The 26,043-nt window shown below is 42.1% G+C and overlaps 1 protein-coding gene across 11 annotated transcripts in view; it reads right to left on the bottom strand.

Moving 5' to 3' along the window:
* The window catches only part of LOC147034931 (DNA (cytosine-5)-methyltransferase 3A-like), a 516,888-nt gene that overhangs the window by 340,724 nt on the left and 150,121 nt on the right, over nt 1–26,043 (bottom strand). For all 11 annotated transcript variants that reach the window (XM_085891359.1, XM_085891342.1, XM_085891335.1 and 8 more), the window contains one exon: nt 20,717–20,854. In XM_085891359.1, the coding sequence (XP_085747485.1) occupies nt 20,717–20,854 (138 nt within the window). The remainder of the gene's footprint in view (nt 1–20,716; nt 20,855–26,043) is intronic.

Genomic DNA, 26,043 nt, shown 5'->3' with positions numbered 1-26,043 from the left:
AAACTCATCAAACACAATAGCTTTAATTTTCTTTGCGCAACTTTTCTCATTCCTGTTTAGTGCTCCACTCTGAGTGCATAGCTGTTTCCAAAGTTTAAATCCTACTTTGTTGATTTTCTCATTGTCACATAATGGCATCAACCATGTTAAAGTACACTAATGTGACCATTCTATAGAATCCTGCTGAGATTCAATGAGACCAGTGTAGGAAGAATATATATATATATATATATATATATATATATATATATATATATATATATATATATATATATATATATATATACACAGTATATATGATATCTGTAGAGTGGCTGTCACGTGTTGTGTTGTCACTGAACTGCACCCTCAATTTTGTTAAATCATACCAAACTACTCGGCTGCAACTACATCTCTCGTGTGTATGTCCTCAGGATATTTTTGTTGTTGCTTTTAGAATTTTTTTGAATTTTTTTGTTTTTTTAACGTAACTCTTGGAGTTAAATTCCTTATAAAAATGTAATTGATTACGAATATTACAATATAATTTAGAGAATAAATGTTTCAATTCTGCTTCGTGTAAATAATGACAACACAGCAACTCACATACTTATCCTCAGTTAAAACAAGCCGGTCTCTATTGCAACGTGTGGTGAGGTGTTTTGAATCAGGTGGTGGTGAGGTGTTTTGAATCAGGTGGTGGTGAAGGGTTTTCAAACACGTGGTGGTGAGGGGTTTTGAATCAGGTGGTGGTGAGGGGTTTTCAATCACGTGGTGGTGAGGGGTTTTGAATCAGGTGGTGGTGAAGTGTTTTGAATCAGGTGGTGGTGAGGTGTTTTGAATCAGGTGGTGGTGAGCAGTTTTGAATTATGTGGTGGTGAAGAGTTTTCAATCACGTGGTGGTGAGGTGTTTTGAATAAGGTGGTGGTGAGGGGTTTGAATTATGTGGTGGTGAGGGTTTTTCAATAAGGTGGCAGTGAAGTGTTTTTAATAATGTGGTGGTGAGGTGTTTTTAATAATGTGGCGGTGAGGTGTTTTTTATAACGTGGTGGTGATGTATTTTTAATAATGTGGTGGAGAGTTGTTTTTAATAACATGGTGGTGATGTGGTTTTAATAATGTGGCGTTGAGGTGTTTTTTATAACGTGGCGGCGAGGTGTTTTTAATAATGTGGCGGTGAGGTGTTTTTTATAACGTGGCAGCGAGGTGTTTTTTATAACGTGGTGGCGAGGTGTTTTTTATAATGTGGCGGTGAGGTGTTTTTTATAACGTGGCGGCGAGGTGTTTTTTATAACGTGGCGGCGAGGTGTTTTTTATAACGTGGCGGCGAGGTGTTTTTAATAATGTGGAGGTGAGGTGTTTTTTATAACGTGGCGGTGAGGTGTTTTTAATAATGTGGTGGTGAGTTGTTTTTAATAATGTGGCGGTGATGTGTTTTTAATAATGTGGCGGTGATGTGGTTTTAATAATGTGGTGGTGAGGTGTTTTTTATAACGTGGTGGTGATGTGTTTTTAATAATGTGGTGGTGAGTTGTTTTTAATAACGTGGTGGTGATGTGGTTTTAATAATGTGGCGGTGAGGTGTTTTTTATAACGTGGCGGCGAGGTGTTTTAATAATGTGGCAGTGAGGTGTTTTTTATAACGTGGCGGTGAGGTGTTTTTTATAACGTGGCGGCGAGGTGTTTTTTTATAACGTGGCGGCGAGGTGTTCTTTATAACGTGGCGGGGAGGTGTTATTTTATAACGTGGCGGCGAGGTGTTCTTTATAACGTGGCGGCGAGGTGAGGTGTTTTTAATAATGTCGTGGTGAGTTGTTTTTAATAATGTGGCGGTGATGTGTTTTTAATAATGTGGCGGTGATGTGTTTTTAATAATGTGGCGGTGAGGTGTTTTTTATAACGTGGCGGTGAGGTGTTTTTAATAATGTGGTGGTGAGTTGCTTTTAATAATGTGGCGGTGATGTGTTTTTAATAATGTGGCGGTGATGTGTTTTTAATAATGTGGCGGTGAGGTGTTTTTAATAATGTGACGGCGAGGTGTTTTTTATAATGTGGCGGTGAGGTGTTTTTTATAACGTGGCGGCGAGGTGTTTTTTATAACGTGGCGGCGAGGTGTTTTTTATAACGTGGCGGCGAGGTGTTTTTAATAATGTGGAGGTGAGGTGTTTTTTATAACGTGGCGGTGAGGTGTTTTTAATAATGTGGTGGTGAGTTGTTTTTAATAATGTGGCGGTGATGTGTTTTTAATAATGTGGCGGTGATGTGGTTTTAATAATGTGGTGGTGAGGTGTTTTTTATAACGTGGTGGTGATGTGTTTTTAATAATGTGGTGGTGAGTTGTTTTTAATAACGTGGTGGTGATGTGGTTTTAATAATGTGGCGGTGAGGTGTTTTTTATAACGTGGCGGCGAGGTGTTTTTAATAATGTGGCAGTGAGGTGTTTTTTATAACGTGGCGGTGAGGTGTTTTTTATAACGTGGCGGCGAGGTGTTTTTTTATAACGTGGCGGCGAGGTGTTCTTTATAACGTGGCGGCGAGGTGTTTTTAATAATGTGGGGGTGAGGTGTTTTTTATAACGTGGCGGTGAGGTGTTTTTAATAATGTGGTGGTGAGTTGTTTTTAATAATGTGGCGGTGATGTGTTTTTAATAATGTGGCGGTGATGTGTTTTTAATAATGTGGCGGTGAGGTGTTTTTAATAATGTGACGGTGAGGTGTTTTTTATAACGTGGCGGCGAGGTGTTTTTTATAACGTGGCGGCGAGGTGTTCTTTATAACGTGGCGGCGAGGTGTTTTTAATAATGTGGCGGTGAGGTGTTTTTTATAACGTGGCGGTGAGGTGTTTTTAATAATGTGGTGGTGAGTTGTTTTTAATAATGTGGCGGTGATGTGTTTTTAATAATGTGGCGGTGATGTGTTTTTAATAATGTGGCGGTGAGGTGTTTTTAATAATGTGGCGGTGAGGTGTTTTTTATAACGTGGCGGCGAGGTGTTTTTAATAAAGTGGAGGTGTTTGTCCCACTGTAGTTACATGTGATGAGGTGAGCGTAGCAAGCCGATCCATAAGAGTATTTGTTGTTTTTTTGTACCTCCGCTCCCGAAGGTGGACGGAGGTTATGTTTTCAACCCTGTCTGTCTGTCTGTCTGTTTTGCTGTTTGTGAAGAAAATATCTCAAAAAGTTGTGGACATATTCGGACAAAATGTGTTGGAGAACTTGGGTATGTGACATAGATTAAATGATGAGATTTTGGTGAAAATCAGGATCCGGATCTGCAGCTGAGAATTTAAAAAATGATTTTTCACTCTTGAGAATTTGGGCCAAAAACTACATATAGCAGGATATCTCAAAAAGGTAAGGGCGGATTTGGATGAAACTTGTCGGACAGGTTGGGTATGTATCGCGGAGGAATTGATTTGATTTTGGTGAAGATGCAAATCCGGATTCCGATTCAAAATTTTTTAAGTGATCCCTCACCATTCAGTGATTGGTTTGAAACGATATATAGAATGATATCTGAAAAAGATATGGATGGATTCAGACAAAACTTAGTGCTTGAGTTGGTTATGTGACAAGAATAAGATGATTAAATTTTAGTTCAGGTCCATATCCAGATCCGGCCTATTAGTCGGATACAAAACGTAAACTAAATCAGCCTGGCAGAGGTATGCGCTGTACCGAGTGCCCTTCTCGTTCAGTCATGCATTCTTGTCATATTATGAGAACAGTCTGAGGATAAATTAAAGCGATTGCAAATTTTTGTACCAGTGTGTAAATACAGAAAAAGTGATGGTTTTGTGTTTATATTCATGCCACAAATAAATCTCAATCTGCAAATGAGGTCTGTCATCACAACATGTGCACCGAGTACAGGTATAAAAGAAAATATGTTATATTTTAGAGCTAAAAACAACCTCTGATAGAAAATACTCTCCTGTGATAATAGAATACTTTCAACATTAAAAGAAACAAACTTTGTCAAACTGAAAGATCCTTTTCTTTTGCTTCCAGAGACTGCAACGGCAGCTGTTGTCGTTTGCCTGGGCAACTTGTTTGTTGGATAAAATTATAACGATAATTTTTTTTGTGAGGGTGCTTCACGGTTAACATGGACTTTTTAATTTGTAGAACATGTAAAAAATAATAGTTAATTGCTCAATTTTTGTCTACCCCAAGTAAAGTTATCCAGGAAGTGACATCATGCCAGTGAAAGCATTCAGGACAAAACCAAGATGGTGGCCAATATTATCAAATGTGCTATGGAATTGGGGTGTGTAAAATTAACATCGAACCAGCTGAAATTAACAGGAGACTGTATGCAAAATTTGGTTTGGCACATCTTTCACGTAGTCGTTCAAAATGGCTGTGAATTGGAGAGCAATCGTGAACGTACTCACAAGAAAATAACTCCTGTCCATTCAAGCAAGCACTAAATGTGTTGAACAGATAATTTTGGAGAATCATCAGATTACTACACATGATATTGCAGAAGAATTGTACATCGGTATTGGGAGTGTGGAAACGATCATTCATTATCAGTGTTTGCTGGCAAAGCAATTTGTGTGGCCATTGCAACAGAGTTTCTCAAGCATGAATAAAGGCAGGAAGATGATATTTTGAAGAAAATTGTGACATGTTATGTGACATGGATCCTTCGTTTCACTGCAGAGCCAAGGAAAAATCAGGAGGATTGAACATAGTGTATTATTTGTATCCACCCAGAAAAAGAAAATGAAAGGTTCAGAAATCTACGTATTTGCATGGTGCTAAACCGTTTGATTCATGTTGAATTTCTTGAATGTGAGAAAACAATCAATGCAGAGTTCTCCATGACTTGACTCGCAATCTGCATCTGGGCAAGACTTTACTGCATGATTAATTATGAACCTCAAACAGCAAATGTGGGTGACACTTCAGCAATGCAGAAAATAACAGTCCTCAAACTAACATTCCAGGAGAGATGGGTTTGGGAGTTTTAAGTCTTTTCCCATCAATTTCAGCCTCGTCGACTTGTCATTTTCATCTCTTTGGACCACTCAAATAAAGTTTGGGTGGTTTTAAATTTCGGAATGAAAAAGACAGCAAGGCACGTGTCCTGAATTTGTGATGTACCCATGGCAAAGATTTATATCCATGTGACATCAAAGCACCACCGTGTTGATGGGACAAATGTGTACATGTCACATGGGGGGGGGGGTGAGAGGGGTAATTAGCAAACCTTAGCAAACTGGTAATTTAATGAATCTCTCTGTACTTTTTCATTGTTAAAATAAAAAGTCCACATAAACCTGAACGATCTTGTTATTACCTATAGTATGCAGGATGACTCATTTTAGATTTCTTTCAAGCATCACAGTGAACATATTTAGAACTCCAAAAATAAAATAATGCTTCATGGATGGCTCAAAGCTCCGAAGTAGAGTTTGCAGTTTTGCAAGCACACTCCATCGACAGTGGTGACTTTGTCCAAGAGCTGGTTAGAAAACAAAAAAGGCTTTATGGAAGAGGTTATATAATCGATGATCGTTACCATTTGAACAGCACATAGAAAAGATGTGGAAAGAGAGGCAAGTTACAATTTGGTGCACATGGTGCTATTTACATTTAAAGTGTTGCTGAGTGATGCAACATGCTGAATTCCAGGACAAGGCTTTTTCCATTTTGTAAAGCGAAGCGAGCCAAAGCAAAGCGGCACCACACAAAGGCATCCAAGAGCAATGAGAGCGTGGGACTTCAGCCAAACCAGACAACACTTGTTTGGACAGACAGGCATGATAGAGGCTTTGAAAAGTAGCGTGTTTGTACAGGCAGTGATTCGAAAGATTCTGCAGAGAAGGAAGGAGCAGGAATGTCAGAGTGTGTGTGTGTGTGTGTGTGTGTGTGTGTGTGTGTGTGTGTGTGTGTGTGTGTGTGTGTGTGTGTGTGTGTGTGTGTGTGTGTGTGTGTGTGTGTGTGTGTGTGTGTGTGTGTGTGTGTGTGTGTGTGTGCGTGCGCTCGACCTCAAGGAAGAACGGTGCCCAGCTGATGATACATGTGGTCGAGAAACCAGTCCATATGTGCACCGTCAATTTGAAGAGAATTGTGACATGTGACCGCCTAAATACCACGCTAAGAGGGCACAAAATATAATTATGTCCTGCTTTTCCTTGCAGGACAACATTCTTACTTTATGGAAGGTAACTGTGTTTTGAGGTTTACAATTTAAATGAAGGTGAATATAGGATGTTGTGAAATTAACATAATTTACAGCAATCCTTTCAATTGTATTATATTTTAGCAAATGACGATAGTGTACAATTAATAAAAATTGTCAGACATGTGTCTGTGTATGTATATGTGCATCTATACATATAGAACGTGTCTCAATAAAACGGACTTAATTAATTATATATATATATATATATATATATATATATATATATATATATATATATATATATATATATATATATATATATATATATATATATATATATATATATATACATACATATACATATACAGCCTGGTGTTGGCTTAGTGGTTAGGGTGGTGGCTTGGGATCCCAGGATCCTGAGTTCAAGCCCCGTTGGCTGCTGAATTAACACCAGGGGGTTGACTCAGCCTGTCATCCTTTCAAGGTCGGCGAAATGAGTGCCAGTGTACTGGTCCCGGTGTATGCCCCGGTTAGAATAGGTGTACCATATCCCTGTGTGTCGTAAGAGGCGACCAGGGTTGCGTCAGGAAGGGCATCCGGCGTAAAAACCTATGCCAAATCATTATGCGGACAACAAAACGAAAAATGGAGACAGTTGGTCCGCTGTGGCGACCCCTAACGGGAGCAAGCCGAAAGAGGAAGAAGAGATATATATATATATATATATATATATATATATATATATATATATATATATATATATATATATATATATATACATACATATATATACATATATATATATATATATATATATATATATATATATATATATACATATATATATATATATATATATATATATATATATACACATATATACATATATATATATATATATATATATATATATATATATACATATACATATATATATATATATATATATATATATATATATATATATATATATATATATATATATATATATATATATATATATCAAGGAAATCCAACACAGGTGGAGGCCATTCAGCCCATCATGCCTGCGTGAACACCACACCAACCCATCTACACAAGATCCAAGGAAGAAAATGCAAAAAAAAAAAAATTTTATTCATGAAATTCATGTTTTTGTTTTTTGTTACTTTTTGGAGGTTTTTTACCTTTTCTTCCCCTCAGAGAAGTGGCACGGGCTTGGTTAAAAGCAAACATCAACCACACAACGCCTATATATATATATATATATATATATATATATATATATATATATATATATATATATATATATATATATATATATATATATATATATATATATATATATATATATAAAACTATTCTATCTTGTCATTCTGAACTGTCTTATGGGTAAGAGCTAAATTACATATCCATATTAGATTGAAAGAGGAGGAGGACAATAAGACCATACTCTGTGGAGAGCGTTGGTGCTGCTTAAGCAGTCTCCTAGGCTATTGGACATAATCCTGAACGGGTCACCACTCCGACACAGTATACCAGCAAGCTGGCCCTCGTTTTGCCGACCTTGGAAGGATGACAGGCAGAGTTATCCCCATCTGGTATTACATCAACAGCTGAGCGGGATTTGAACTCAGGACTCTCGGAGCCAAAGCCCACCACCCTCACCATAAAGCCAACACCAAGCATACAGACTGAAGGAAATTTTTTTTTAATTTTTCTCTCTTGAGCCATGACATCAATTGATGTGAAACTTTCAAATTGTGATCTCGTAGCAATGGGGAACATATGTTTTAAATTTCAACCTGACTGGACGCATGGTGTGGCAGCTAAAATTATTTAATTTTTTGGATCTGCGTTTTTTGTTTGTTTGTTTGTTTTTGAATAAGGCTCACTTGGGCTGTGCCTGGATGGGTTTGAGGGTAAAGGAATAGCAGCTGAAATGTGAATCCAGTCCAAGTTCCTCCTGACGACTTCATCTTTGCTTTTTGCTCGTTCGGGTTCCTTCTGATGAGTCCAATGCAGGACTGTACCTATTTGATCTTCCATTTTATTTGAATTGAATTTATTTTAATCCCATTCTAACTTAAATTGAATGAACAGGACGTAATGGGTCAGGTATCCCATCAAAGTGGGGTTGCATCAAAGTGGGGTTGCATCAAAGCGGGACGTCTTGGGACACTGTCATCACTACCAGTAGTTATAAAGTGGCAGTTCTCGTGTAAAGAGTGCACATCGAAAACTGTTCAACAGAGAAAACTGAAACTTTACCACACGTTACATGACCATTTGATATTGTACATATTACTTGGATGACGCATGACCCTTCAGAACTTTTCAAAGTACAAGCCATGCACATTTCCCTCAGAAATGTAGATTGAAGCAATTACAAAATGTCCCTCCATTTGCTTCAATTTTCTCCAAACTTCCTTTCCCTTCTTTCCACAATCCTCTTCCTTTCCTTCTTTCTCTAACTTCTTCTTTCTCATTTTATACTCCACACCTTCGCACCATTTCTACTTCACATAAGTAATGTGAAAATGGATCCTTATTACCACTTTTAAATGGAGTTGGCCAGCCATAAACCACCTTGAAAGTTACTCATATTCTATACTATAATAGGATATGTGCATGCATCCGGTGTCAGTCTGTGGCTGTGTCTGTGTGGGCGTGTGTGCATTGCGAGTTCCAGACCCCACTATACCTTTACACCATTACACCATTACACCATTTACACCATCATTACCCCGAATACCCCTTAAAACCCGAAGAACATTCAGAGCCTCAAGACCCTTATAACTCCCAATACCCTTTAAGATCCTCGAAGACCCTTAACCCCTTTGGCCATTTTCACCCCTAAGACTGTTTAAGACCCTTTATAACCCTAATCCAGATTAAGCCTCCTCATGACCATTTAGACCCCAAAGACCCCTTCTGCTTTTAAGACAATGTTACTACTTTAAAACCCAACGACCCCGAAGACCCCTTAGAACACTAAAATCTTAGATCATATAGACCCCATTATAACCATTAAACCCCTAAGACCTGCTGTCTGAGAGCCTTTGGAGTAACACTAAGAGGGTCACCAGCCATAATCAATCCCCCCCCCATCCACCATTGATAAACCGCCTAAATACCACGCTAAAAGGGCACAAAATATAATTAATTAATTTTATCTGTCCTGTTTTTTTTTGGCGGTCTTGCCTTGGTTGGTTGCATAGCCAAAGGTTTCACATGGCAAAGAAAAAGTCCCACGTAGCACAGAAAAAGTCCCACTTGGCAAAGAAAAAAGTCCCAATGGCATTGAAAAAGTCCCGTGTGGCAAAGAGAAAACAATGACCATGACAACAATTTCACCCCATTATCATCAAATGGGATTTCTTGTGGTTTTACTATTGTCAAACCTCAGGAATCTTTCAAAGTATCAGATTGAAACTTACGCAGTTTATTTGTAAACATGTCATACTTGTGTATAAATTCTGGTCAAAATCAGTCAAAGGTTAGGTTCAGTGCCATGCAAAACATGTAAAACACCGAGTTGGACCCAATTAGAAAATACGTCTTCCAAATTTGGGACACGCAACATTCCATCGTGGAAAACACTTGATAAGGCAAATTTTCCAAATCACCAAAATGATGTTTCCATGTCAACTATTGTTTATTTGGATATCACAAGTGTCGTGCTCGGCATGACATATATACATATATATATATATATATATATATATATATATATATATATATATATATATATATATATATATATATATATATATATTTTTTTTTTTTTTTAAACCACTAACGAAAGTTGTTATTCTGAGCGGACCGCCATTGTCTCTAAGGTTTACATGTGCCATGTGTTACGGTCCACATCATCACTTTACATTGAACTCCCATTTCAATCGGAGGATAAATTCTACGCAATCCAGACTCAAAAACAATTGCTCAATTGAGGTGAAACATATACGAACCCATTGGAGATGGGTACCCTGGCCAGCTAGTGTCTATAAAATGGCAGCATTTATATGGAAATTTGCTTGTGTACTGGCACACAGCCATTTTCTTCAAGAAGGCATTGTGGAATATTGACAACACAATGAGCCAAAAAGGATAATAACAGCCATGATCACTTCACTGCATATGTTCAGATGTTCAGTGAAACATATTCAACGGGGTGAGAGTGAAGTTCTGAAATAAAATTGGCAGTCAGCTGATTGGTCTGCCATTTTTCAGATCACCGAGCTCACTCCATGGCATAATTTGGGCAGATGGCATTCATGTAACACCAGCAGGAGTCATGTGCTTCACAGACTGGTATGCACGATAGTGGGAAGTGTTTTTACTACATGTATAAACTGCAACAAGATAAAACAAAGACAGACTTCTCCACTTCAGCCCAGTGGCCAAAATTCGTGCTCACAAACTAAACGCTTTTTCATGGTGAGTACTTCTATTCAGTACGTACTATTGGAACGTGAGTATGTATGCTATTCATTTTGTAGTATTGGAATGTGAGTATGTCTATTAAGTACTACTATTTTAGCATGAGCACATCTATTAAGTAGGTATTATAACTTTTTTGTTGCTGTGAAGGCACTCTTGGGACATATGTACATGTATGTGGCAAACCACTTTCGACCACAAAACTACAGCTATATTCAATAAAACCCCTCCCCTCCCCTGCCCCTTCATCCCCCCACCCCACACACACACCTTTTGGTATCATCTGTAAACCTGCTGCTTTTCGTTATTTAGCTCCTCTGCAGAACATTGTTGAAAAAAAAGTACATCTGCCAACAACTTAGAGTAACAATGTTTCGGTATTTCACCCTTTTTTTTTAGATCAGAAGGTATTTCCCAGTAGCATAAAATAGACAAATTGTGCCGTCCAAGGCTGGTTTGTGAAAATCCATGTCAGCATGGAAAAGTAATGCCGTGTGGTGATCTGCTTGTCCAGATAGACTGCGTACAAGTAAAATGTCCCCAATGCAGCGTACAGGTATTCCATTTCCACCACAAATAAATTAATGTCCATGTTGAGAAGATCCAATGCATTATTTCGGTTTATTCATTATATCGGTGTTTCGCTCAAGCCCTCTCCTCACCGCATGCAAGACAAAAATAAAATCAAGGTCACTCACTCTCCTCAAACCTCTCAGCTGGTGCACAAACAAATTCTATAATGTGCACTCTGCAACATGCTGAGCTAAAAATAAGTTCTTCCTTTAAGAACCTTTGCAAATGTCACCACGTTGTCACTCTATGTCCTTCAGCTCTGGTTATGAAAGTCTCTCCACCACCATATCACTATTGTTCAACTTCACGGAAGAAGGATAATTATTCCAACGGTGGGAAAAAAGAGGAATGAAAGAGTGAAGGTGAGCAGTGATTCGTGATTTCGGTAGTTTTACCAGAAGGGGGTTGTTGGTGGACCTTGAGCGCCCTGTGGAAATATGGGGCGGGGGGGGGGGGGTACATATCGCAGACAGAGCAGGGTGGGGGAGGGGGGCAAGACAAGAGAGGAGATGTTAGAAGACAGAAAGACCACCAACCTGTGTGCGATGAGAGAATGAGAGGCCCAAAGACTCATCCTCATTGCGGGAGATACCAATGATCCTAAATGCCTTGGTTTCCACAGTGTGAAGCCGAGAAAGGTGAGAGGCAAAAGAACCAGCCCAGAGGGGAGAGCAGTACCCCATCAGGCTGCAGACGAAAGCTTTGTATGTGGTCAGGAGCTCAGGTGGGCCGAGGAAGGACTTTGCACGACGGAGGATTCCCAGTCAGTGACTGGCTTTGGAGGCCAGCTTGGAAATGTGGCTTTCCCAGGAAAGATCATGGCAGATAGTGAGACCCAGAAGCTTGAATGAAAGGACTTTTTCCAGAGGATTGTTGAGAAAGTACATGGGGGGAAGGGGCGTTCCAAATGGTCTTTTGGAGAGATATTTTCTTGTTTCACAGAGATCCTGCTTTCCTTCCTGAAAGTCCATGTACTATCCATCTTGTATCCCCCATGTTTCCAACCCCATCCTTCTCCCTTCCACAGATTTCCTAATGTCTCTGTTCCCCACTGTTTTGGGGAACAATTCTTGAGTTCACACTGTGCAAACCAAGGCATTTAGGATCATTGGTATCTCCCACAATGAGGATGAGTCTTTGGGCCTCTCCTTCTCTCACCGCACACAGGTTGGTGGTCTTTCTGTCTTCTAATATCTCCTCTCTGGTCTCGCCCCCCTCCCCCACCCTGCTCTATCTGCGATATGTCCCCCACCCACCCCATTAGTGGCAGTGGATTTTCACAAAGCTTTTCCAAAGCCCAAGCATATTAACCTATGATGGAACCATTGTTGAGTCATGAATGATGTATGATGTGTATTCCAAAAGTGGAGTAAGATTTCTTTTTCAAAAAGGGGAGAAGTTATGATGTTATTGTTTGACTTTAACTCGTGCAGAAACATCACCTTGGTGCGAGAATTTTCTGACTACTTTCAGATATAGAGTCGTCTTGCAAGTACGAGCAGTTTATTGAGCCTGGAGTGACATTCATGAATGTGTTGTCTGCATCATTTTGCCTCTCGTCCGGATGTCAAACACCATTTTTCAAGATGACCTTGCATTAGGGTCCGCACAATGTTTTTCTGCATTTTTGTGATCACCAGACCATCTGAATGAATATTCCGATTGATGCCACTCTGACACCCTTGAGCATTTTTGTAGAAATCCATCAATATGCAAATTAGCGGTCAAAATTACTATTTTTCTTAATATCTCCAAAAGTAGGCATCCAAACCGCCTGGTTGAGGTGCCTACACCCATGTTTTTAGGGTCACTGGTCATGATAAATCCACTTAAAATTTAATATTTAAATTTTGCTCATTAATATGCAAATTAGCAGTCGCCATTATCAAAATAACAATTTTTCTTAATATCTCCAGAAGTAAGCATCCAAACAGCCTGGTTGAGGTGTCCAAACGCATGTTTTTAGTGTCACTGGTCATGATAAACCCACTTAAAATTTGATAACATTTAAAGTTAGCTCATTAATATGCAAATTAGCATAACCATACCCCCTGAATTTGTCCGCGCCGATCGGCGTTTTTGCAGCACAGTTATACAACAACAACAAAACTGTTTGAAAATAACTTGCGCAGAGTCGTTTATCCCCAGTACAGTTGTGAAGAAACGGCTGACCTCAGAAGATCAACAGCATGAACTGTTTGTGATCAAGTAAGTTGAGGCTTGTAATGTAATGAAAGAAACATGGAGAACTGAGTTTTAAGTAAGAGTAATTTTTTCTGATACAGTGAAATGATCGATATTATTTGCAAGCAAGTTTTTTATTTATTATTTAACATGATCTGTCTGAAAGCAACTGTGGATTTTATTGATTTTTTTAAAAGTTCACAGGGTGGAACCTGTTTCCTGAGAATTTTTTAAAATACGAACAAAGAAATTAAATGTTTACTGATTATTATAATTACCTCTATTGTTACAGGTTGAGGCTCCATCACCATGGGAGACTGTTTCTTCAGTCCCTGCGATGCAACTAAAGCTGGAAAACCTCTGGTAACAGTTGGTCCAGACGGAGTGTGAAGTATCATCCGGTCAAGCAAAGCAAGACAAGATGGTAAACATGAAGAGCTTGAACAGAAATTACAGGCAGACAAATCTATCGAGCTCAAATGCCATAGAGACTGTGTCAATGTACACATCACGCTCACACATAGAAAGACACTTGAAACGAATGAGTAATGTCTGTTTGGAAGATGCTTCAACAAGCAAAAGAAGCCGCCGTTCAAGACGACAGTATTTGACTTTAAAGAACATTGCATTTTTTGCGGAGAAAAGTGCATCATGGACTTTGATAAGAAGAATCCTAATCGTTGGCGGCGAGTTCTCCTTCATAGGACTGCAGATCGTGTTGATCGGACAACTTTCAAACAAACTATTCTAGATGTTATCGACTCCCGCCAGGATGAAGAAGGACGCCAGGTCAAGATACGATTAATGGGCGCAATCCGCGATCTTCATGCTGCTGATGTGAGATATCACGATGACTGCAGAAAGTCCTTCATGGCAACCCATTCTGTTGCAGCAGCAACACACAGTGGCAGAGAAACTCAGGACATTGAGCCACCTGTCAGTTCTACCATCCTATCAATGATAAACAACATGTTCTGCATCTGAAATTCAGTAGAAGTCTACAATATGTACAAGGATCATAGATGAAAGCTATACTCTCGATGAACCCTGTTATCCAAATTGTTAGATATACTTGGCTCTGAGCTTCTGGTTCTGTCTGGTGAAGGTGTCTCTAGTTTAATCTTGTTTCGCAGCAGAGCGTCTACTGCGATCAACTTAGTAGCACCAGATGAAGATGACGCCATTGATGTTTCCGCAGAATGAATTACCAAGGAGGTTGCACAGCAATCTAAGCAGTTGTCGTCCAACCCCAGTTCCTATCAGACTAGAATTAATATCGATATTGCTAATGAAGCAGTGAGTTCAACCCTTCAATTGCTGCTCTCCAAAATATCAGCTAAACTGGACTGCACACTTCCAGAAGCTCTGATGGGAAACATCATAACGAATATGATCACCAATCGACCAACTACACTCCAAATAGCACTGGGAGTTCTAGTCAGTCGTAAAAGCCTCATCGAGCAGTTGTACAACTAACGTGTGACCTGTTTCTATGATGAGTTTCAGCGTTTCAAGGGATCAGCAGCAAAGGCTGTAACTGTTCACTCCGGGATTAGGGGAACCGCCAATGCTGAACGTGGCCTCGTTCAGGTTGTTGCTGACAACTTCGACACAAATATCTCATCCCAGAATGGACTTGTTTCAACACATTCTCTTGCAGTACTACTTACCAGAAAAGATCAGGAGATATCTTCCACATCTGAAGATGAAGCCATCATCAGAGGATTGACCCATGATGAAATGAAGACACTTGTGACAGAAGACATTTCAGTTAAAAGGTACAAGGGACCTGAGAAACCAGCGATGCCAGGTGAAGAAGCCACACGTGTGGTATTACCTCTCCGTGTATTGGCTCATCAAGCTATACAACTTAGGAGAGTTCAAGATATGGATTTCTCTTTTCTGAAGCAAATAACTTCTGATCAGAACACACCAGAGTTTGGTGGCTTTAATACGAAGCTCTGCAGAGAACAAGGATGATCCATCCAACCTGCAACGTGGGCCATTTATACACCACTCATGGATATGGATCCAGCTGATCCAGACACGATGTTTACAGCAATGGAGGAGGGAAAACACTTGACCGCAGAGTGTGGACAAACCGTAACCATCTTCACAAATGACCAACGGCTGTATAGATTGGCCGATAATGTTAAATGGGTTTATCCTGAGCGATTTACCCAGTTCATTACCAAGGCTGGGCGGCATGCACACCCTTATGAGTTTCATCGGTTGTGTGGGGAACTTGATTGCTGAAAGTGGGCTGGAAGACGTGATGAAATCTGCCTTTGGAGGTGTTTCTCATATGCCTGGTGGAAAAAAGTTTCCCCAAAACTTCAGGGCCCTGCGATTGGTGACTGAGGAGGTCCTTCGTTCCAGCGTGGCTCAGGCAGAAAGTCATGAACACTTAATGGTCACTCTTGAAACCAAAGCAACAAAGACCATGACTGCACAGCTATGAGTACAGCACCTTGTGAAACCTGTACTCATCATGTTGGCGTTTGTTCGTGCTGAGTGTGAAGGAGACTGGCCATTGCGTCTTTGGGCTATGAAGGAGATGGTTCCCTACATCTTCGCAGCTGGACATCACAACTATGGAAGATATGGGCTCTGTGACCTTCGATCAATGGAAAGGCTTCATGGAGACATTCTGGAAATGTTCGTAAAAGGAGATCACGTGAACAAGATCACGCGGCACAAGAAGGGCCTATTGAAAGGCATATGGTCGGATATGTACATCGAGTCCATCTTCATGTGCTACGGTCATGGCATACATGGAATCGTTGGCATTACACTGAAGCCTTCTACACCGAAGAAGTGGGAATATAGTATGCACATGTTTAGTCAGGTAGTCCACCATCTCACAGATATGTCTGAGGGGCACATAGTCACAAGGTGACCATTCACAAGGAAGAGAAGCCATCATGCATACGATCTGATGAAGAGGACCGAGATAAGATAAGGAGAAAACTCCAGTCCTGTATCGACCCACTTCACCCAAACAAACATGCAGACAGAATTGTCAACATTGTAACTGGCAGAATTGGACCGGAGAAGGTGAACACGCCAAGGGCAGTTGACATTGGTCGAGCACAGATGCATTTGTATGAAGAAAGCTGGACAGCAGGATTCAACGCTCCCTTATCTAAACAAGTTATAACTATGGCAGTGACACGGAAAGTCATGTGTGTGGGATCTACTGAGGTTTGTGATCTAAATCTCGTCTACTCCCGGGTCATGGGACTCCAACAAAGTCAAAACATCAAACTATGTGACATCTTCGAGTACGAGCTTGCACCTGTGCCAACATCAATGTTCAATGAAAATGGGGAGATGAGAATAGCAAAGACCAAGTCGACATTGAAGAAGAATCTCCAAGTGGAAATCTCAACAAGACTGGCTCCACAACCTGAAGTCACCAACTTAGATGGTTGTGAAATCCTCTGGGTTATTCAATGGCCTAACAGTGGAATTGTGCAAGACTTTGGCGACAACTTCACGAGCTACATCATGGCGAAGGTGGAAAAATCAGATGTATATCTGGTATTTGACAGATATCATGATTTCAGCATCAAGGGCGGAACAAGATTAGCAAGAGCTGAGCAGCAAGCGAGCAGGCGCCACAGGTTGAACCGCCAGACTCCACTGCCTCCACAGCTGGTGGTTCTGTCAGTAACTGAGAACAAAGTTCAGCTGATAGAACAGATTTGCCAGAATTTGATTGACGTTAGTCAACAGAGAAAGCAAAGCCAACACAGGCTCGCCATTGCGGGACAGGAGTCTACCCCAGTGGAAATACACCACGGAGCCCAAAGGTGTCGCACTGATTTGAAGACGACGCTTGAGGAGGCAGATGTCATCATGATTCAGCAAGTTGCTAAAGATGCAGAGAATGGCGCAAAATGCATCACAGTCATCTGTGATGATACTGATGTGTTCATCTTGCTTGTGTATCACTTCGCATAACTTCATCTGCAATGCTGCGTTACAATGGAAGCAACATGTCCTGGCCGATCGTTGATCGACATTGGGGCCACTGCCAGAAAGCATGCCGGGAAGGTGCAAGACCTACTAGCTTTATACGCACTGACAGGTTGCGACACCGTTGCCCAGATGTATGGTACAGGTAAACTGACTGGCATGAAGACACTCGCAGCAGGCCATTCACTTCAAAAACTTGGGAATGTGGATGCATCTATTGACGATGTCATCGCCGAAGCCACTGTGTTCATGGCTGTTTGCTTTGGTAGCAAGGAGAGAAGCAACATGTCTGATGTTCGCAAAGAGGTGTGGTCTATGAAGATGGCGAAACCAAATGCCATCAAAGCACCAGACGGAAAGGCTCTGCCACCAACTACAGAGTCCTTTGAACAAAATGTGTGATGCCCTCATATCCAGACAGCAATATGGAAATCAGCTGCTGAGCTGCAGCCATCACCTCTGGATCCCACTCAGTACGGATGGAAACATGATGAGGCATCAAGATCATTACTCCCATTTTGCTGCCGCCCAACGTCGCTCTTGCACCACCAGAGGTCTTGGAGCTAATACGATGTGGATGTTCCTCCGACAAGCAATGATACACAGCTCAATGCTGCTGCACAGCAGCCAAGTTACCATGCACAGTTTTCTGTACCTGCCATGGAGATACTGGCTGCAGGAATGAGTGCCCAAGACAGCTGCTGCATTTGCCCTTGATGACTCTGACACTGAATGAGACACCAAGCACTGAAGTAGCCTCCCTAAGGTTTACAAACCTGTTATATATATATATATATATATATATATATATATATATATATATATATATATATATATATATATATATATATATATATATATATATATATGAACATTTGATTTACACAGGAATGTCTTCTTTTGTTCATGTTGTTAGCTGCTTTCATTGCATACTGATGAATTGTTGAATCTGTACGAATAATAAAGTGATCTATATTCACAAAGACTGAAGTGTTTTTTTTTCTATCTATATGTCTATTTATCTACATTTTCAATAATGGCGACTGCTAATTTGCATATTACTGAGCTAAATTTAAATGTTATTAAATTGTAAGTGGGTGTATCATGACCAGTGACCCTAAAAACATGGGTGTAGACACCTCAACCAGACTATTTGGATCCTTACTTTTGGAGATATTAAGAAAAATAGTAATTTCGACAATGGCCACCGCTAATTTGCATATTAATGGATTTCTACAAAAACGCTCAAGGGTGCCAGAGTGGCATCAATCGGAATATTCATTCACATGGCCTGGTGATCACAAAAATGCAGAAAAACATTGTGCGGACCCTCATGCACGTTTTTCTGGCCAACACTTGGACTACTATGGTTCCATCATGGGTTAATATGCTTGAGCTTTGGTTGGTCTGGTGGTTATTTCCATTGCGGGATTTCCATAGGAGTTTTGGTCATTATGTGAGAGTTTACCATTCCATAGTAATGAAGACTTCACTCAGAATCCGAACACCTCGGATGTCTTTTCTTCCACGTTAAACTGCTGACCCCGACAAGATATAAATGCATGGTCATGGAGCTGCAAGCGTGCAACCAGTTGCTGGGAACGAACACCCAGCCGTGTCCTTCCCGGACGCTCAACAGGCTTCATCAGTAGCAGCAGTTTGACGCCATTCTGGCACAGTGACCCACAGTTGTAGTTTGCACAAGTCGAAGCCCAATTAGACACACGAAACATTACTACTGAATTGACGTGGTTCAAATACATTGTTGGCTCCTCATCACCAGACTGTGTGATGGAGGTGTGATATGTTTTCCTCCAACCTCCAACTTACACCTCATATACAACTTTGAAGACTGAACTCATTAAGTATACGACTGCATCTGAGTACTGCCGTTTTCACCAACTTCTTACAGCCGAGAATTTAGGAGATTGAAGACCCATACAAATGCAGCTTCGAAGTGACCACAACATCACCATTGACCAGTCGCTCCTTTGTGAACTGTTCGGTGTGTGTGTGTGTGTGTGTGTGTGTGTGTGTGTGTGTGTGTGTGTGTGTGTGTGTGTGTGTGTGTTTGTGTGTGTGTGTGTGTGTGTGTGTGTGTGTGTGTGTGTGTGTGTGTGTGTGTGTGTGTGTGTGTGTGTGTGTGTGTGTGTGTGTGTTGTTATGTTCCTTTGGTTCCTTCTTGGAACGACAGTGCAGTAATTGGTCTTTATTTTGATTTAGTCTGTGTGAGTTGAATGACTGCCTGGACACAACTGAGGTTGTGGATCCACTGATGCAGGTAAACAATGGGTGGGTCAATCTCCACCGACTTTTGCATATGTGGCTGGTGATACTCAGGGTCAGGTCATAGTCAAGGCAATCCCGTGTGTGTGTGTGTGTGTGTGTGTGTGTGTGTGTGTGTGTGTGTGTGTGTGTGTGTGTGTGTGTGTGTGTGTGTGTGTGTGTGTGTCTGAAAATAATATTAAAAAACGACAACATGAGACTGCTCGACAACATGAAACCTCTCGAATATGTGAGATTGAGGAAAAACAAACCTCAAACATGATCTTGATCAAGTGACCCAACTTGTAGGTTAATATGGTTTTCGTCGTGCAGATGTGATTCATCTGGTGGTTCTTTCCTTTGTGGGATTTCCGGCGGGGTTTTGGCCGTTATCTGAGAGTTTATCGTTATGGAGTAATAAAGACTGGACTCCAATTCCCATCATCTCGGAAGTCTTTTGTTCCACACTAATAATAGTCTCTATCCGAGAATATGTATATGGGAAAGCAAAGTGGAATGGGGAGAGAAGAATAAAAGAGAAGACAATTTATAGACGAAGAAGAAGAAGAAAAGAAGAAGACAAAGAAGAAGACAAAGAAGAAGAGGAAAAGCAATAAGAATAAAAAGAGGAAGAAGAAAATGTTAGAAGTTGCCACAGAGTCCACTTATGTTTGATTTCGAAATAAACTCAAACTCGGAGTTCTCCCACCTGATAGTGAGGATCGATCGAATGAAGAACATTCGGGTTGTATGGTAGGATGAAAAGTCAAAAACATACAAGCTATAGTTTACTACAATGTCAAATGAAGTACAGTATTGTGTTGAATAACCCTTCAGTGATATTTCTTTGAATGATTATTTTCATCACCATCTTTGATTTTTATTATTATATTTTATGTATCGTACATACTCTTTTACAGAGCGTTGGTGATGGCGAAGCAGTTTCTTGGCAATGGTTATACTGTGTGGTTTGCCATTGCCTTCCCAGCATTGTTTGTCCCTGCTATATCCTTTTTTTAATGCTGAGTGTCAACAAGAAAGCAGTATTTTTAAAAGTCTTTGGTATGATTCAGCCAGGATTTCAACCACCCGCCTCCCAGACTCAGAGCGGACAATCTCACCATTACGCCACGGACGTTGGTGGTCACCATTTTACTGAAGTCTAAATTCACTCTCACCTCCTTCTTGAACAGCCATAAGAGTTCCTGCTTGCGAGGTCGATAGTAGAAAGGTTCTCCAGCCTGGTAGAGTATGCGTCGTGGAGGCCTTTGCCGCAAGCCACATTCGTGACCCGTACCTCTTGCCTTGGCTGGTGCCTGGGGGTGGCAGTGGCGAATGACTGAGTAGGTCAAATTGCGGGATGAAATTTCAAAGATTTCAATGAAATTGAATCGAAACCATCAATTCATATCTGCACACACTGTAAGTGTATCTCATAAATCATCTGAAATGGTCATCATTTCAGCAACACCTTTTCCATTCAATACAGCACAGGAATATTGTCTGTAAATTTATAATGGCATAAAATGAAAAATGAAATCATTTTACATTATGCTTTGATGACAGCATTTAACTTGGCCACATTATAAGTAGCTACATAACACCTTACTCACAAATGGCTTCAGGTTTGCTTCATGTTCCTGTTGAAATATTGTCATATCCCAAATGAATCTGCTGCAAGACAATTAAGAACTACTTTGATTGCAGCAAAGGCTCATGAAGGAACTTGATCCTCTTATGTTACTTGCAGGAAAAGGACAACAGGAGATATCAGTGTACTTTTACGTGACTTACAAAGACATTAGTAAACAATTGGCAACGACAATCAAAATAAGGGATTTAAATCTGGAATCCGAGTATCATTAGCTAAGTGCTGAGATAGGAACGATGAACAATCCAAAACCAAGGTTGAAATCATAAATCACATAAGTTTCCAGAAAATGCACTTGACCGCAATTCTCTCACAATTTTATCAAAACCACGACAACTCAGAATGTGCAATTCTTCCTCCACAGAGTGCACTTCTACGGGAACTACACTCAGATGCTGAATGCTCTCCTTGCAAGAGACAATGAGACTCAGATTACCTTTATCATGTCATCCAGTCTTTGATTCCTTTACAGTTGTTCAACCTGGCCTGTGAAGGTCATCATCCCTTTTTGGAAACAGTCATTTCTTAGTTTACATGCGTGTCCTCAAAATCTATGACGTCATTTTTTTTTGTCCTGAAGGAGCTGGGATGTATTAGCAACAAGAATAAGAAGAAAATGCTTGCAAAATATCAGTTCGGGAGTTTTTGCAATACATTTACGAGAAAATTGAACTTATTCACAGCTACAAGAAATACAAGGTATGATGGTAATACAATATTTTTGAGTGGATTTTATGAATAGGGCACTTGTAGATCGTTATCATGAAATGTTCAAGTCTGATTGGAAGCGACGTTTTTCACTGCGACTTTGTTGCAACTGGATAACTTGGAGTTTGCTTTTCAAGAGAATCAAAATAAGAAATCCCACTGCCATTTTGTCTGAGTTCAAGGCAAAGTGCATTCTTTTATATGATGCTCTTGTCGAGTATGAGCCGTCGAGTAATAGTAGTAGTAAATGATGCGAATCTGGTGAAAAAATAAGGATAATTCAGAAGTAATGTGAACTGTCTCGTCTGGGTCAATTTCCTGGCTCGACGAGAAACATTCATTCTGCTCATTCATCCACGAGGCATTGCATCGATGACATCACAATCATTCAAAGGGGATGAACTATGGCTGTCCCCTCTGTTAGTATTACCTGGCAGACGTTTAAAAAAAATCGCACCTATGTCAGGAGGAAGCGGTTCAGTTTGGCATTATTAACATGAAATAGGCAAAGCCTAAAAACAAACGAAACCCGTAAGAATTACCCTTTAGAACCCTTTAGGAATTGCAAAATAGCCTACAAAAAGAGTAGATTGTTGTGCAGCACTGTCATGGCCAAATTCAAAATTCCAGACGTGGAATTAAATTCCCAAATGACATATGGCCAAAAGGAATGGAGTCCTGTACCAATGGCAGGAGCTCACCCCAGTAATGATGCAAAGCATAATTTCTAAGGCTGCAGATATGCCAACTATGTCATGCTTTTTTGGAGAGGCCTGTGTTGTATTCCAATCGGAGAACACAATCCATGGTGATGGAATCCTTTGTTAATTAGTCTGCTGCAGCCAGATGCTACATATTTATGATGATCACGGCATTACATCACAATTATTAACACAAAACGTGATATTGTTGCGGATTTCGCGCCCGCCGGCGTGCTGACGGCCACGTAACTCGAATCGCGGCACGTCGCCCACCGGACGGACAATCCAGTCGTGACCCTCTCGGACTAACGCCGGGAACCAGTCACGGGTGGACCTTTCGGTCTCACCGCGATCGAGCCAATCAGCCCCCGCGTGGGATAGGGTTGCTCGCCAAATTCGAACTACCTAAGTACCCACGCGGAGGGTAGACCGGGCGATCGCACCTCGCCGCAGGTCGACTTCGGACACGGGCCACTTAAGCGACCCGTTCCGTACTATCAGAATAACCGAGCGGTGTTATCGTCGACCTCGACGGTTCGATTAATTATCGGGCGTATTCAGCCCACTACCAACCCTTTACGTGAAGCAAGATGGGGGTTCAATGGGGAAAAGACGAAGCGAAGCGGGAGAACAGTTCAACAATAAAGCACATTTATTCTCGGCACACGGGAAGCACACAAATACAATTCCACCAAATGCACACAAAAAGAAAACACAATTCCATTTACACAAAAAGCAAACATAAAAGTGAAAACACAGTGCAGAGCTAATGCCGACTACCGAGCACACGGCAACACTTATACAATTCTACTTCACAGACGGCGCCGACAACACATACCCAAAACCAAGGAAAAGAAATACCCTCAAGAATGAGGTAGGCCTGGGGCCGAGTCCTGGTCGGGCCTACCCGTCTGGTGATGAGACGCGGAGCGGCGATGGCCCCGCAACCCGCGGGCCTCGTGGACAGTGCCTGGCAGGGGGTGGGAACGGGGCCCCCTTGGTCGCACTATCTCAGCGCGGGGGGGAAACAGGAGGGGGGTTGCTGATGCTCGGGGCATAGAGGATCTTTATTATGTGCGCGACGAGCGTCTCCACCTCGGCCAGGTCGCGCTGCCGGCCTCCCAGGGGTGCAGCTCCCTGCACGACGCGAGCACCCCCTCGTCCGCCCTCGCCGCCTCTCCACAGCTCGTCCCCTCCGTTCCGACTTCAACGCACACGACGAGCAGCTCCACCGCCCGCGAAGTCTTGACTCTCTGTTCCGACTCCTTCGCCTCGTTCCGACCTTTACTACTCCTTTGACTCCGACTCCCGTTCTGCTGACTCTCTCGTTCCCGTTCTGCTGACTCTTTCACTTCTTGCGACTCCTTCGTTCCGACTTTTACCACTCGTTCCGACCTTTACTACTCGTTCTGCTGACTCTTTCGCTCCGACTTTTACTACCCGTTCTGCTGACTCTTTCGCTCCGACTTTTACTACTCCTTTGACTGACGAACACCGTCCTTTTATCCCCCCGTAACTTCGCCTTTGACCCCCTCCCTTTGACCTTTCACCTCGCTCCCCATTGGCCCGAGAAAAAGTGGGCGTGAAGGCTTTTTGATCCACAAATTTGCATATATCGATCCCCCTGGGGCGGGGCCAGTCGCCCCTCGCTCACCGATTGGACGGCAAAAAGTGGGCGTGTGTCGTTTTGGATCCGTTTTTGAAGCAGAAAATCCGTGGTTTTGTACACGCTGTTCAACGTGCGCCCTACACGAGTCCAGCATCGGTGCCCATGAGTGGCGCGAGATGACGGTGATGCGATGGTGGCGAGTTGCGACGGTAAAGGTCATGGCGGTTGTGGTGAAGCGGCGTTGTGGTTGGTGGTTGTTGTTGTGGTTGTGATGGTGGCGATTGGTCCAAAATAAAGATAGTAAAAGAAAAACGGCTATCCTGAAGAGTCGCAGCACGTATAAATGACATGTATTCCCACTAGACAACGGGTTTGGGCCTAACTACACATGCACTTACCGAGATACCTCACCTAAGGGACCTGAATGATGGTTTGCGAATCTGGTAACCACAACACTACCCCCTTCCCTTTTTACAGACTCGTCCCGAGTCGTCAAATTTTCGTGTGCCATCATGTGTAGTTTTCCCCTAGTACACTTTACCTATGGATCCCTGAGTGCGACATTCATGGTATTCGTGTCCCCAAAATAAATAACCTGAGGGCTGCGTAACTATCTAAACAAACTCACTCACACGGACGACTTAAATAAAATTGCCGGCGCTAAGACAAACATGCCGGGGGCGCACTCATATGTACAGTACATCTTACCTTAACTTACAAATTTTACACTAAACCATGGCCCAGGATCATTGAACTCTGCAAAAGAAAAGCAGTTAGCAGGGAGCCAGGCTGCCCACATGCAGTCTCTGACTCAAACAATGCAGGTGACAGGGAACGTGGCTGGCTGCTCACACGCAGTCCAAGGCCTCCCTTTTGAACTGAACGCAGTGAACCACAACGGTGCATGGGCTGCACAACGCAGTCTCCGTGCCAGCTCAAGTGGCACACGCAATGAACACAACGAATGGATGCATGAACGGTTTGAACTGAATGCAGGAACCACAACGGTGCATGGGCTGCACAAACGCAGTCTCCGTGCCAGCTCAAGTGGCACACGCAATGAACACAACGAATGAATGGATGGACGCAAAACACGATGCACGGGCTGCCACTGCAGGCCCGTGTTGTAGCTGCCAACAGGGCAGTTCTCGCAGCTTGCAAACTGTTGCCTTGCGGATCCTGGCGCACATGGAAATGAACAGGGGGGGGCAAAGCAAAATTGAACGGGGCTGGTGAACGTGGGCAGTGGGCATGGCATGGCAAAGGTGAGCAGGCAAACACAGCCCGCAGAAGAAGGCCGCTGCAGGCAAACACAGCCCGCAGATGAACTGGCCGGCACAGGCCTTGAAGAAAACAGCCAGCAGATGAACTGGCCGGTACAGGCCTTGCAGCACAACAACAGCTGCCGATGAAGTTGGCCGGCCTCCGCCTCGAAGAAAAACACGGCCAGCCGATGGAGTTGGCTAGCCTTTGCCGTTCAGTGGAGGTTGGTGGAGGGAGTGCGGTGGTGCTGGCCACTTGGAAGGCGGGCTCGGACCTACCTACCTGTCTCCCTCCCAACCTATCGCCTTTGCCTGTCACTGTACATACCCACTCCCTTAATTTGTGAAAAACCAATTTAGCCCCCACTTATTTTTTTGTTGTTTTTATTTTTACTCCCCCACTATAAATCGTCCCCTAACCCCCTTTATCGTCCTTGTTCGGCTAACCTATTCTGTCACCTAGCCTACTCCCAACCCCTACGTTCCCTTCCCAGAGGGGAACAAGGGAGAGCTGACGTCCTGTGTCGAGGCCCAACGAAGCCTCAGAATGGCCTCCCCAGAGTTCGGCGATCTA

Source organism: Eptatretus burgeri, chromosome 1 (assembly GCF_056783735.1).
Source record: "Eptatretus burgeri isolate ZD-2024b chromosome 1, Ebu_testis_v1, whole genome shotgun sequence".
In the NCBI taxonomy this organism is placed as follows: Eukaryota; Metazoa; Chordata; class Myxini; order Myxiniformes; family Myxinidae; genus Eptatretus; species Eptatretus burgeri.
Note: the sequence above shows the minus strand (reverse complement) of the source record. Positions and strands in the feature narration are given on the sequence as shown.